Source organism: Quercus lobata, chromosome 4 (genome assembly GCF_001633185.2).
Source record: "Quercus lobata isolate SW786 chromosome 4, ValleyOak3.0 Primary Assembly, whole genome shotgun sequence".
Taxonomy (NCBI): domain Eukaryota; kingdom Viridiplantae; phylum Streptophyta; class Magnoliopsida; order Fagales; family Fagaceae; genus Quercus; species Quercus lobata.
Window position 1 is genome coordinate 95,222,684 of NC_044907.1, and position 13,668 is coordinate 95,236,351.

The following is a 13,668-nucleotide window of genomic DNA, read 5'->3' on the forward strand; positions in this document are numbered from 1 at the left end:
CCTTAGGCCGCGTTTTAAATGTGGCTATAGCTTTCACCTTAGGCCAAGTTTTAAACGTGGCCATAGGTCCTGGTCTTGGGCCGCGTTTGAAAAGTGCAGCCATAGGACCCTTGTTGACAACTATAGGTGAAAGCTATAGCTGCGTTTAAAACGTGACTATAGGTGACAACTATAGCCACATTTTTTAAATGTGGCTGTAGGACATATTTTAGCCGCGTTTAAAAACGCAGCTATAGCCCCCTTTTTTTTTTTTTCCTAGGCCAGATGGCTTAAGAACCTCCACACCTATTTTCTACATAAGAGACTATTATGTGGAAAATCCATTATTCTAGTAGTATAATCACCACAAACCGAGCCCTCATTATATAGGTTTTAATCTTAAGAATGACCTCCACACCTGAGTGGAGGTCCTTCTTAAGAATCAATATGTAAAATTTCAGTCTTGTATGCTACAAGGACATGTCTAAAAAGTTTCAGTCTTGTAAGAATCAATATGTAAAATTTGACATTGTCTTCCACACCAGTTCAAAAGTTACCTCATTTAATATCTGAAAATTTTTCTTTGGAGTTGCAGGCACTTCCTCTCCCGCTATATCCCCATCTTGACCTTGTAATTGCCTTATCAACTGCAAGCCACAAACAACTTTCTGAACAGTCTTTCAAAATTAAGATTCATTTATAATAAACTATCAAATGTGAACTCCTATACACAAATTCAAGAGGTAATTACTCCACCGAAATTGAGTAAATCAAACTCAAAAGAGAGAAGATATGTATGCTGATTTTTTGTATATAAATAGCATCCTAATAAAAACTACTAACTACAAATACTATGCAGTGGTCAGAAAGAATTGAGTTTTTCAAGTGCACTTCTTTATCATCAGCTCAAGTTCTTGCCAGCAAAATTACATTTTTTTCATATGTATTCTTTCTCTTTACACAATCACACGTGGTAGAAAATAGTGATATTTTTGCACAATTTGGGCCTTCTAAGATTTTTGGTTCTTTTATTTTTCTTTCCTTTCTTTTCCCCAAGGCAGATGAAGTTTTCATAGCAATGGTAGTTACAAAGATAGCATAAATAACGACTTCTTGATACATGTAAACCTTACACGTAGGGATTCAACTCACCTTTGAACCAAGTCCTTAGAGAATCTAATGACTAGATCCATGTCATAAACAAGAAATATAGATTTCCTTTATTCATAAAAAGAAGTTAGGAACTTGAAGTGCACTAAGGGTTGAGTATGTCCATTTTCCAGAACACTATGATTCATTTATTGTTTTCAAAGTTCTATTGCATATAATATGTCATCTTTTATAGATGCTTCAAGGATTCTGAGCCATTAAGGGTGTACAACAAGCTAGACAAACTAAGACTGCACCGAAGAAAAACCCTGTCCATAATCCCAAATCCCAAATGTAATTTCCAAAATTTGTAAACTAAACCCTAGAATCTCCTTTTTTTTTCTTTCTTTTTTTTCAAATAGTTTAGTTTCTTTGTTTTTGACTAATTTTTTTTAAAAAGATATGTAAAATATGTGATCCAAATGGCTCAGAGGTGTTATCAATGTAAAAGAAGTTTTGAGAGAAAAGTATTTCCTGTATTCATTATTTAGCTTTAAAAAAAAAAAAAAAAAAATTCATAGCATTGAACTAACTGGCCAACCGACCCAATCACACCAATCCGAGCCGATTCGGTCACTGACCCCCTTTAAGATGCAGTGTGGTGAGCAAACCAGGAAGCTGATCATGGTGGTGCAGTGAAAAAAATTGCATGTAACTGCAACGCACCCATTTACACCCCTAACTAGCACGCTATGTAATTTACTTGGCCTTAATTTGAAGCTGTTAAATTGAAATTTTCAATTTGCATATATTATCTAATTCTAGTTTCTATGAGCACATGTAATTTTTTTTTTTTTTTAATAAAAAAAATGCTTCCGATATTAGTCTTGAGTTTAAGGATTATGCCTTAAATCTTGAGTTTAAGCCTTAAGATTATGAGTTCTAAATTCCTATATGGCTTACTTATTGATTAAGAACAGTAACTTATAGGAGGCTCTTAGAAATACTCCTATATATATGCACCTTAAATGGGTTGACTAAGAGCACAAACTCATAAAATGTGCATAGGGTACACAAACTCTTCTAAGCTGATTGGTTCAAAGGAGTAGCAATCATTAAAGTCCTCAGCAAAAATTCTAGAAGTCAGATTCACAATCTTGTTGACTATCCATAATATTATAAAGATGCTAACAAGAATCTGACAACAAATTTCCACTCCAGAAATTCTTTCTTCGTTCACAGTCAAGTCCAGATCAAAAAGAAAAAAGTACTTGATGCAATTTTTTCACTCATGTATATCTTGCAATGGAAATTGCATGCATGGAAAAAAGAAACAACAGTCCGCCATAACCAGGAAGAAATGTACTCTGAATGCAGAAAATATAAGAGGAGGAACAGTAAAAGGCAGGCATCTTGGTCCTCCATTCATTATACTCTTCTTCACGGTACATATGATTTGAAGATTGGAAAATGAGATCAGAAAACAATTCTTAAGTCATAAACATGAGGTGAAAAATTTACTAGAACCTAAGATTTATGGAAATGGAAACAAGTACTGTAGTTTCATAAAGACATGGGATGTTCAGCACAGCCCAATATTTTTCACATATGTCTGAACAAATGTCAGACAGAGGTTTACACAAGCCCTGCCATCAAAAAAGTTGAAACACCCCAAAATCTGTAAGAGTTTTCCTACAAACTGTAGACCAAATTAACCTGAAAAAGAGTTGGACCAAGACACTATTGCTTCATGGGATATCTCCAAGACAAGATAAATATTTGCATTAGTATATAATAATAATAAAAGGCTGAAAATAAGTTGAGGGTTCTGATTCTTAAGGCTTAAAATTACAATTATTTTATATGTAGCATTACAATATCTTAAATAATATTAATTTATTGTTGGCACCCAGTATTTTTATTTGCATTTCACAAGGTGTGTGCGAACTTTGACTGACAGTCCAAAGCCTAGGATTTTTGTACTCTCCACTGTACATAACAAGCTGACTTTAGATCCTTTATCTCTTTCATTTGTATCAGCTCATAGCATACCCATTTAATGACCACCAACAATAATATCTTTAAAAAAAAGAGCATCCAAGGTATTTTATAAGATGTTAATGGATTTAAGGAGATTCAAGTAACATTAGCATCCAAAGAAACAATGCTGATGCAGAAAACTTTCAAGACATCAATTACTTACCTTTAACAATTCCTCTGGGTCATCATTATAAAGCATGTGAATGAGCCGAGCAACAGAATTTTGTTCTTCGTTAAAATCCTCCTCTTCAAGCTATTGGTAGGATATAGCAGGAACAAACCAAGGTGACAGACGTAAAGAAGAAAAATCATTATATGTTTCTAATAGTAAAATAAAGATTAAATATCCCAAATAAAGAAAGAAATAAAAAAATCATGTGGATCAAAAGGTGTTGATAACAGGCTACCAAGTGAATTTTAATATTCAAATCTCTATCTTATAAGATGCAATTCTGTTTGCAAAAAAAACTTTTTATATGCACCTCATCCACAACAGTTCCATCCAAGTCCTTGATGAGCCCTTTAATTAATTCGAACAACACCTCCACCTACAAACAACATATTAAGTTATTAACCACACTCCTCCAATAAGAAAAAGTTAAGATTGTAGAAAAAACAGAGAAGAAGCTCACCTGATGAGCAGTAGAGATGCAAGGGTAATTCTTCATGATGCTTTCAATAATAACCATTGCCATGACTTTATTTGTTTCATTATCAAGGTGGTCCATCACACAAGGGTAATTAGAAAGTGTCAGGGCCAATATACAAACAATATACAAATGTTAATTTGGTTGTTAAATTATGGAATAGAATGGTCCATTTAAGCAGGTCATGACAAATACCTGAAAAAGTACAATACAATTATATGTTGGAGCAAGAAAGACAATTATAAAAGTCAGGACGGAACTGAATAGAAGAGAATGCCATATATGGTCCACCACGAAAATCCTATTCTCACGATTAAGTAAGACTGCAGGTCATAAATTAATAAACATCTAAATTAATTAACTATGATATATAAATAAATGTCCAAGTCAAAACTTGATCATCAGCCACTTCAACATATATGATAAAAGATTAAAAAGTATAATCACATAGAATGTGTTAAGCTACATAAAACCAGTCGTAGAAAATAGGATACACACCTAAACTCAGAAAAGTTATGTTTAGAAGAGAATATGTAAATTAGTGGTTGAACTGAACTTACGAAGAGAAGAGATTGTTGGAGATTAATATCCAATTACCAGTTGTTAGGTGGTTGAACATGAAGAGAAAAGAACTTGTAAAAAAACAAGAGTTGGGGGGCTTTAGTATTGGTTCCTTGTTCCTACTGCCCACCAGTTAATTGAACCTGCTCCTGCTATGACTACTCAGTCTGAACATTAATTTTGGACGGGATGGGATCCAATAATCTAATTATTGCTTTTGGGTTTGGGTTGGTTTTATTTTAGGAGAAGTTGAAAAAAGCATCACGCATAATAATGCCCTTTCATCTTATTTCATGGTCTCACTCACATCACATGCATCACCATTATTTATTTTAAGTCATCCCTGGTGGACCACCATAACCCATTGCATTTTCTTTTTGGTCATAGCTGTTGTTATCATTGTCAATTAGCAGTGTAAATAAGCAAAAATAAATCATATATATATTTAGCTAGAATAGAGAGTAGAGAGCAAGAGAACCTGGCTTAGGAAAGTCAGGGATGACTCGGATTGCAGATGAAATTTTATTTATGCAAGGGTCTTGGCCATCTTTACCAGCCATTTCTTGAGGTTTCACTGAGTCACTCGCTACTCAATACAATGACAACAACAATTACAATGTCAGAGAGAAAGAGAAATAGACACACACACAGAAAGAAAGAAAGAAAGAGAGAAGCCTGTACCACCAACTCTCACTGCAATGAACTTATTCTCTTTACCAATGGTTATTAACTTATTCTCGCTACAGGAAAAGTCAAAAATGACCAATGATTATTAACTTATTCTCTTTACCATAAAAAGTAATATTCCATGATCTCTTGCTTTTTTTCTTTTTATTCTTTTTTTTTTACATGAATAAGAATACTTCTATTATTAAAATCAGACAATGAGTATAGATGGCTTACCTCAAAGTATGATGGTCTTTAACATTCTTTTCACTTCCTAGCAAAACAAATTCACTTTTTTTTACTTCCTTGTCATGTGGCTGTAAATTCTCAAAGTATTATGCAGCAAGGGCAGCCTCAATTATCAGTAAATATATCTACAGGTTTAGGAACAAACATTTCAATGAGCCAGAATTTCCCAAAAAAAATACAATTTAGTAAACATAAAACAAAAAAATTACCAGATATTCTCAAAAAGGCAAAATGCTGCAGAATATAAATAAGAAAAAAGAAGAGATGAGAAGAAATCATAAAGCAAAACTTAAGGAGTTTGAATAAATACTCAAATCAAAATGCAATTCAATGTTTAGCAAATCAATAAGGTGTTCACAATTAAGATATCACCATTTGATTGATATTTTACTTTCATTAAATTTGCAACAACAAAATTTGCAAGGAGGATTTCAAATGAAGGGATTTGAAAACCAATTGCTAGTATAAATTACTTTGTATGAATTTAAGAACACGTGATGGATTTGAGCTTTGAGAATTTTGCGCAAACAAAGACACTTGTTATTATATGGGAAGGCCAGTAAGATCCATAATCAAAGTTTGAAAATTTAACAAAGATTCAAGACGCCGTTGAGATATCTCAGCTTGGTAAGGTGTGTATTGAGTGTACCAAGCTAGATTCTCCATTATATTCCTCAAAATCACAGGTGGGACGTAAGTGTTATAGTACCCCATCCCAATATATGACTTAAAAACTTGATTCTTTTAAGCTAGTTTTTTCATGTGCTCAATCATTTGACTCTCAGTTAACAAAAAGTATACTAAGAGAGCGTCCTTCAAAAACCACTTGAAAGTCAAGTGCCAATTGCCATTATTAACCTGCAGCCCAAAATAAAATTGTAGTCTGATTAATTCTTTATAAAATTAGTCTAAGCATCTAGTAAGCTTGTTCTTGTCCATATTGATCTAGGCTTCACTCTAAGTGCAACATATATGTAGGAAATGGAAACTTTAGTATTTTAGAGCCAGCCAAAAAAAGTACCAACTACACTCATCTAAGCCCAGGTAAAACTATTCAGCTAAGTTGCCTTGACACTATTCAATTCTCGAAAACAAAACAGCGGGAACATGAGACTCAAAGAACAAACTTCAGCAATCCTTTGTTCTATTTGCTAACAAAAGAATGATATTAAAGCAGTGAAGTCGCACAAGCCCTTTGTTTTCCTTCATATATAAGGAATGAATTGTTGAGTTTCAGGCTAGCAATGTCTCATAAAGAAATTCACAGAGCCAAAGCAATCATAATCCGTACCAAACCAATTCTTTGCAAAGTAATAGAACAATGTACAATACATTAAAAGCAATAAAGTAAACAAATAAATTAAAACAATAACCTAAAATAACTCAGCAACCAAAACTATGAACTTCATAGTTACCAATCAGATAGCATAAACAAATGAATAAAAAACCAAAATTTTGAATTTCTTATTCAATATTTCGTCAAGGTAGGGTGAAAAGCTTACCCCAAAACTCCATGGAAGCAAGAGAGAGAGAGAGGAGTAGGCTAGGGTTTGGGGAGGGTTTTAGAGAGAGAGAGAGAGAGAGAGAGAGAGAGTTTAGAGTGAGTGAGCTTTGTTACAAAGCACAGCGAGTCCCAAAGCTCCACCAGTCAAAGCAGCGAGCTCAGCCATCCGATTCAGCTTCTTTTCTTCAACCACCACTGTCGGTTGGTTCAGTGACCCATTTGTCTCTTCGATCACAAACCCATATGGAGAAGAGGAAGAGGAAGAGGTTTGGGCTTGTGGGTTCGGCTCTGATGGTGGTTATGGCAATGATGGGTTTATGTTTTTGTTTTGGAGGAAGAGGCTCAGCGCAATGGAGGCGGAGATGGAGGGCTTCTGGGTTCGACATCAAGTCTATTCTTGATGGCGATGTAGAGGCCGGAGATGGAGGCGGCGGAGACGGTGAAGTGGTTGGGGAAGGAGCTCGGTGGCTATAGGTCAGCGATGGAAGATCCAGATCAGCTCAGACCTAATCTGATGGGAGGTCAGCGAGCGTTTGGTGAACAAAAGGGCTAAAATGATTTTCGTGTGAAATTTTATACCAGGCCTAAAGCCGCGTTTTTAAAATGCGGCTATAGGCAAAATTTTAGGCCCCATTTATAAAACGCAGCCCCAAACTAAAGCTGCATTTTAGATGCGCGGCTTCAGACTAAATTTGAAACCGCATTTTAAACACGCGGCTTCAGACTAAATACTGTGGCCACGTCTAAAAAATGCGGCTCTAGGCGGGTTAGAGCCACGTTTTTTAGACGCGGCCACAATTAAGAATAAAAAATAAATAAATAAATACACATAGGTCCTATGGCCACGTTTTTTAAACGCAGCCTCAGACCCCCGCGTTTTGTAGAATTTGTAGTATCCATAGTATTAAACATGGATTCCATATTCAAGATACATTGTCAATTTGTGAGTTCTTATTAAGTATTAGCTCAATTGGTAAAGTGAGTAAAATAATTTGAGTTAGAATTCATCTGATCAACAACATTAGTGTGATGTTGCATGCATTCGAAATATTGGATATTTTTTCTATTTACACCAATTATTGTAATAAACTAAAGAGTTTTGCTTGACTCTAGGGCTCTGTAAAGCGACATGGAAATGACACGTGTCCTAAACCGATAACTTATTGGCTATTCTCTCAATCAATGCTCTGTAAAGTGACACGGGCATTAAATATATCCTAAAATGATCACTTAATTAGGCTATTCTCCCATTCAGTGCAAGGTGCACGAGAGTATTGAATGAAAACTTTGGCAAGTAAGTTGTACACTAGGTGTTTTTTTTTTTGATAGGTGTACACTAGGTGTTTTGGTAATTATAGAATATAATAATTAATAAATAAATGTGTAACAACGGATCCTACCAAATAAATTCACAATGGAATTTGATTGGGGTTTAGTGTAATATCCAGTGTCCAATTACTAATCCTTGTATGACTTTGTTTGGATACTACTTATTGCTGAAAACTGAAAACACTGTAACAAATTAATTTTTAAATGTGTGAATAATACTGTGGAACCCAGGTTTAAAGTTGTTTTTGCTGAATAAAATACTTATGGGTCCCGTGAACAATGCACAGGACCCACAGAAAAACAACACAAACGTGCAAATGCACAATGCAGACGCTATCCAAACTCCACCTATATCAACAAGGCCAAAGAGCAATAATAGTTCAAAATATAAAAGAACACCTCCAAAATTCTCACATTTCGTACTATCATTCTTCTCCGCAGCCAAGTTACTAACAAATAGTTCCAAAAGACCTAGACTCACAATCCTTAAGACAGGATTCGAAGTCTTGATGAAATTTGAAGTTAAGAAAGAATTTCCTTTCAAAATGCTATTTGAAGCGACTAACAATTTCTCAAATGATCACAAGATTGGAACAGGTAGCTTTTTCTCAGTCTACCATACCAGTTTAGATGATGGCCGAGAAGTGGCTATTAAGTGCGAGAACGGTGCCTGTGCTTGCGAAATTAACTCGAAAGCTTTGTCTTGCCATAGTCACAATAATCTTGTTTGCTTATTGGGATTTTGTGGGGATAGTATCAAGCCCATATGGGTCTATGAGTACATGAAAAATGGTAGTCTTCATGACCATCTTCATAAGCTTCAAAGTAGTCCTCTAATGTCATCATGGGCTACTCGGATTGAAGTGGCACTAGATGCAGCAAAAGGCATTGCCAAGATGTCTGAAATCGGCCATTTTGTGAAGCACTTCGTGGTAGACGAGATGGAGCATTTTTCTGATCTGGTAGAGATGGGCGCCTTGGATTACATGGTACACACGTCATCTTACATTGCACAATGCAATTGATATAAATAAAATTGCTACGTTGAAAGAAAGGCAGTGGCACATGTTGGGTCCCTAGCTTTCGATTTTGTAAGTCTAAATGGTCCAGATCGTCCCTCAATGACCGAGATTGTAAATAGCCTACAAAGAGCCTTGGAATTGGATGCAAGTGTGGATCCGGATCCTGAAGAGTGTTCACTTAATGATTAGGTTAACATTCGTTAACCTAAACATTAATGATTAGGCGTTGTTAAATTCCTATAACACATCATGACTGTTTTGAACTTGAAATTTTGAATCAATCAGATGATAGGGAAAGTAAATCGAGAGGATTGGCAGAATACCTTGGAGAATTGCAGCAGAAAGATGACGCGAATGACCGGTATATTGCTGCTCTGAGAAGAGATACATTGGGTAGGAACCCATATGTGAGAAGGTCAACAAAGAAGAAAAGTAGAGAGAGTTATTGTTTGCTTAAAAATAATGGCAAGTTTCACAGTTTTTTGGATATTATGTAGTATTTTTTGGGCTGTGTTTGTTTGGGAATATTTCAGTATACTGAAATAAATCTATTTATTTGTTGCTATTAAAAATTTGCATATCAGGTGTTTTAGTCAAGCCAATTCTCTGCTGTTTGCTTGTTGGTGTTTGTAGTATGATCATGCTATTCATCAAACGAGGAAATTAAGTTTTAATTCTAGGCCTCAAAAAAATAGTAATGAAGGAAATTCAAGGCCGTATTGCTATAGGAACACTTAACGAAATTGTTTACATATCTTGTCCGACCATAATAGAACTTTTATCTTCGTTTGATGGCTTTTTTTATTTTTTTTCTTTTACCAGAAGGGGAACATATTCGTAGCATTGAATGGCCCCTCTACTCTTTTGGAATTAGATATTAGAGACCAATAGACCATCTCTAGAACACAAGTTATAGCTTCTCTTGCATTCTTGTAGCCAATTTTTGAGGTTTACCCTTATTCAAATAAGGGGGTTTATTTCATCAAATAAATAAATAAGGGGGTTTATACAAATGTCACCCTTGAGTTTAAAGTGAGTGTCAATTTGATCCTTATATTTTTTATTTGAATAAATAAATACCTGCACTTCAGTTTTGTTAGAACAATTTAAACCTTTTAACTAGTATTTTGTTTTCCATTAGCGTGTAACATTGTGCATATACACGAGTACAATTTTAAAAAAAAAAATCACAATTATACAATTCAGATTATACTTTTTTTTTTTTTGGAAGAGGTTCAAATTATACATGATATTAACTTACACTTTTTTAAAACCCTATATTTCTAAAATATGTATTGATTTCCACTAGTGTGTAACATTGTGATTATATATATATGTGTGTGTGTGTGTGTGTGTGTGTGTGTGTGTGATTTAGAATTTAATTGGTTTTGAACTCTTCCATTTTTGCACCTAATTATTCACTTGCTGCAAAAATTTAAAACTTAGATAGACATGTGGCGGAAAATTGGACTCCAATTTAGAATTTAATTGAATCTGGACTCTTTGATTTTTACATTCAATAATTTACTTGGCACAAAATTAAAAATTAAATGGGACATATAGCGCGAAATTGAGAATCCAATTAAAATCTAATTGAATTTTCTATGAGTTTTTGCTATTAATATATATATATATATATATATATATAGATTAATGACTAGCGCATTTAATCATCATAAAGACATAGCTCTTTCTAAATGGTCAATAATTTTAATTTGGACATCTAATTGATGAAACTTTGGTACCGTTGTAAAGATAATCTTTTAAGCTTTCTAATAATACCTTATTTGCACAAACCCGAGGTTCAGAGGGGCCTTGAAAAGCTACCGAAAGTTGGTGGAAAATAAGAAATGGTAGAAAATCATTAGAAAATGGGAAAACATGGAGAATTTTTGGATAAAAAGTTAAAAATTTATGGATAACTTTCTTAAAAACAGATAAATTTGCAGTCAAAGCAGCTAAAAACAACACTGTAATTCCTCTATCTACATTTTAGAGACTGCATATACAAATTGACTAAGTCGGATTCTTTGGACCAGCATGTGAGTTACCCAACCCATTAATGTCAATCTATGGTATGAACAGAAAAACCCAACTGATGTAAAGGCCCTGAGAAATTATACATTCCTTGTGGTGGATCACGTCCAGTGGCAGAGCTAGAATTTAAGTTCAGAAGGGGCAAAATTAAAAGACACTATTGAAAATGCAATTAACTTGAAAGTTTTAATCTATATATATATATATATATATATATATATATAACCGAAGCCTCTGAAACTCCCACAATTTTCCACATCAGCACAATAAAAAATAAAATTAAAAACTCTTTTAAATTAAAAACTCTTTTAAATTAAAAACTCTTTTTTCAAAACAAAAACAAAACCGGATACTTATCAAAAAAAAAAAAACCCTATTTCAAAGCGTTTAGGACTCTTTTCCTATTTCAAAGCGTTTAGCCTAATTAGTTTAAAACCCTACACACTGACTTTAGACGCAACCTCTTCAACAACCTGAGGAATTTTTATCACAAAACGCCTACCTCTCTCCTCGATTGAGTCATAGAGACCCCAGCCTTTGACTTATTTGAAATCATCCTGATCAGATTCTCACTACAATATGCAAACTAAACCCTCTCAGATTCAACCCATCCTAACCCTAAGGGCCAGGAGTGACTTTTATCGATCAAACATGACCCTGCGGTATTCTATGGGTAATTTTGAAAGTCAGGTGAGTTTACTATTAATCTGTAAATATGTGTAAAGACTTTCTTCAAATTTCACTGACACAATGTGTAAAGACTTTTTTTTTTTTTTTCATTAGTTAAATTGGACTATTAATTTCTCTTTTGGTTTTTCTGTATGCTTTTCATCTGCTTCTCTACCCAGTGACAACCGATTGAAAGTGAGGAGAATTATACACCTCCTCCAAATCGTTTTACTATGGTTTTTTAGAAGATAAAATGCCTCTTAGATTGGTATTTTTAAATGAATTCTAAAGTAATATTCATCAAATCCCTAAAGAAGTCACCATATGTTTTGTAAGTAGTCAATTACTATAATTTACTTTTTCAATTATTTCTCTCGGAAACAAACTTGATTATAAGAGCTGAATTGGATTTTTTTAAAATCTAAATGTGGAATTATACAAATTTCTGTCAAAACTATTGAAAAAAGATGAAAATTTTTAATCAAATATTGTTGGCTTTCTCTTTAAATATTATTTCTCATAGGTGATTATGATCTCTTAATTCTAATTGGTCTATCTTTAGTCTAATTTAAATTAAATGATTTGTCAAATTCCTATTGGCATGTTTTGATACCTCACGGTCGTCGACCACCCAGAAACAACGATGCGCACGCCCCTCCCTAGAGGGTGGTTCGTGGGCTCGGGTGTGTGCTCTCATATGACTAATGAGTCATTTTTAAATTGTCACAAGTTTGTGAAGTCGCCACCAATCTTTAGGTTTTTGCTAAAGTGTGATTGGTCAATCTACTCTGTTTGATTTTATTACCAATCCTAGGTTTTGAAAAAGTCAGTTTTTTCCGAATCTAACTGGATGATAAAAAATCTTGATTCTTGGTTCGAAAGTCTGGTAACGTGTGGGGAAGGTGTTAGGCACCCCACAACACCTATCGTGAGACAGTCTTTTGTTTTGATAATTTCTTAATGTTTGGTCATAGTAAAATAAAAGCGAGCTACTAGCTTTAGCATTCGAGGCTTTAAAGAAATGGGCTTTGAGGAGTAAATTGGACAATATAAAAGTTAGGGGGGTATTTTGGCCAATGGTTGAAAGTTCAGGGGGTATATGAACATTTTTCCCTAAAGTACAAAGGAACATTACTTACTCGAAGGATAATTGGGAAGAAGATAATTTCTAGAAGCCTATGTTGAGTGTCACCCTAAGGATGTTGCTGATGAATCGATGTGCAAAAGGCCTAAAGTGATTGGCAAAAGAAGCCACAAATTAAGAAAAACAATAGTATTCTGTTTTTGGCCCACAAAAATCTGTGTTACTATACTTTCCAATATCATTCTTTTTTCGAGAGATGCTACGTACAGAACATTTTCATAATAAAATACTTTCACAACAAATCATAGGTGGTTAGTTGTTATTAGTTTTAATTTAAATCTACTACTGAAATTACGTTTTTGCCTCACCAATAACAACTTGTAATAAACTACCACTTAAGTTTATTGGTGGTTAGTTGTTATTGGTTTTTTAAGTGTTTTGAAAATATTATGGACATAGCATTTGTATGAGCTCTTTGTATTTTGTAGTATTTTTTTACACAATTCTATTTTTTGGGGTTTAAGTTACTAGTTGTAATGCTTATCTCTCTTTGTTGCTTGCATGTATACATGGTAACCTTAGTTATCACGTGATAGGCCAAGAATGTATTGACCCTTTGTGATGAGTTTATTGATTAATTAACCAAGTTTATTAATTAATCAAATTAACATGCAAAATGCATGGTAGCTCAAACAAATCACCAATTAACTAAAGTGCAGTGGAAATTAAATTGATACAGTGATTTGTTTATGAATGGGGAAAACCTACACGAAAAAAACCCCACCGGGTGAT

General features: G+C 34.1%; 2 protein-coding genes across 3 annotated transcripts; one reads left to right on the forward strand and one right to left on the reverse strand.

Moving 5' to 3' along the window:
• Positions 1-241: 241 nt before the first annotated feature.
• Positions 242-5,466, reverse strand: LOC115988039 (vacuolar protein sorting-associated protein 35B-like). Of its 2 annotated transcripts, XM_031111670.1 has the most exons (8): positions 5,441-5,459; positions 5,220-5,356; positions 4,795-4,902; positions 3,741-3,805; positions 3,591-3,656; positions 3,272-3,361; positions 2,435-2,524; positions 242-626 (listed from the first exon to the last, which is right to left on the reverse strand). In XM_031111670.1, exons 3-8 carry the CDS (start codon positions 4,874-4,876, stop codon positions 489-491), a joined length of 531 nt encoding a protein of 176 aa, XP_030967530.1. In that variant the 5' UTR covers positions 4,877-4,902; positions 5,220-5,356; positions 5,441-5,459; the 3' UTR covers positions 242-488. The 2 variants fall into 2 exon arrangements, with proteins under 2 accessions (XP_030967530.1, XP_030967531.1); XM_031111671.1 differs by lacking the exon at positions 2,435-2,524 and having other exon boundaries at positions 5,441-5,466.
• Positions 5,467-8,327: 2,861 nt separating this feature from the next.
• On the forward strand, positions 8,328-9,089 carry LOC115986225 (putative serine/threonine-protein kinase-like protein CCR3). The gene has a single exon (XM_031109077.1). It carries the CDS (start codon positions 8,328-8,330, stop codon positions 9,087-9,089), a length of 762 nt encoding a protein of 253 aa, XP_030964937.1.
• The last annotated feature ends 4,579 nt before the right edge of the window (positions 9,090-13,668 follow it).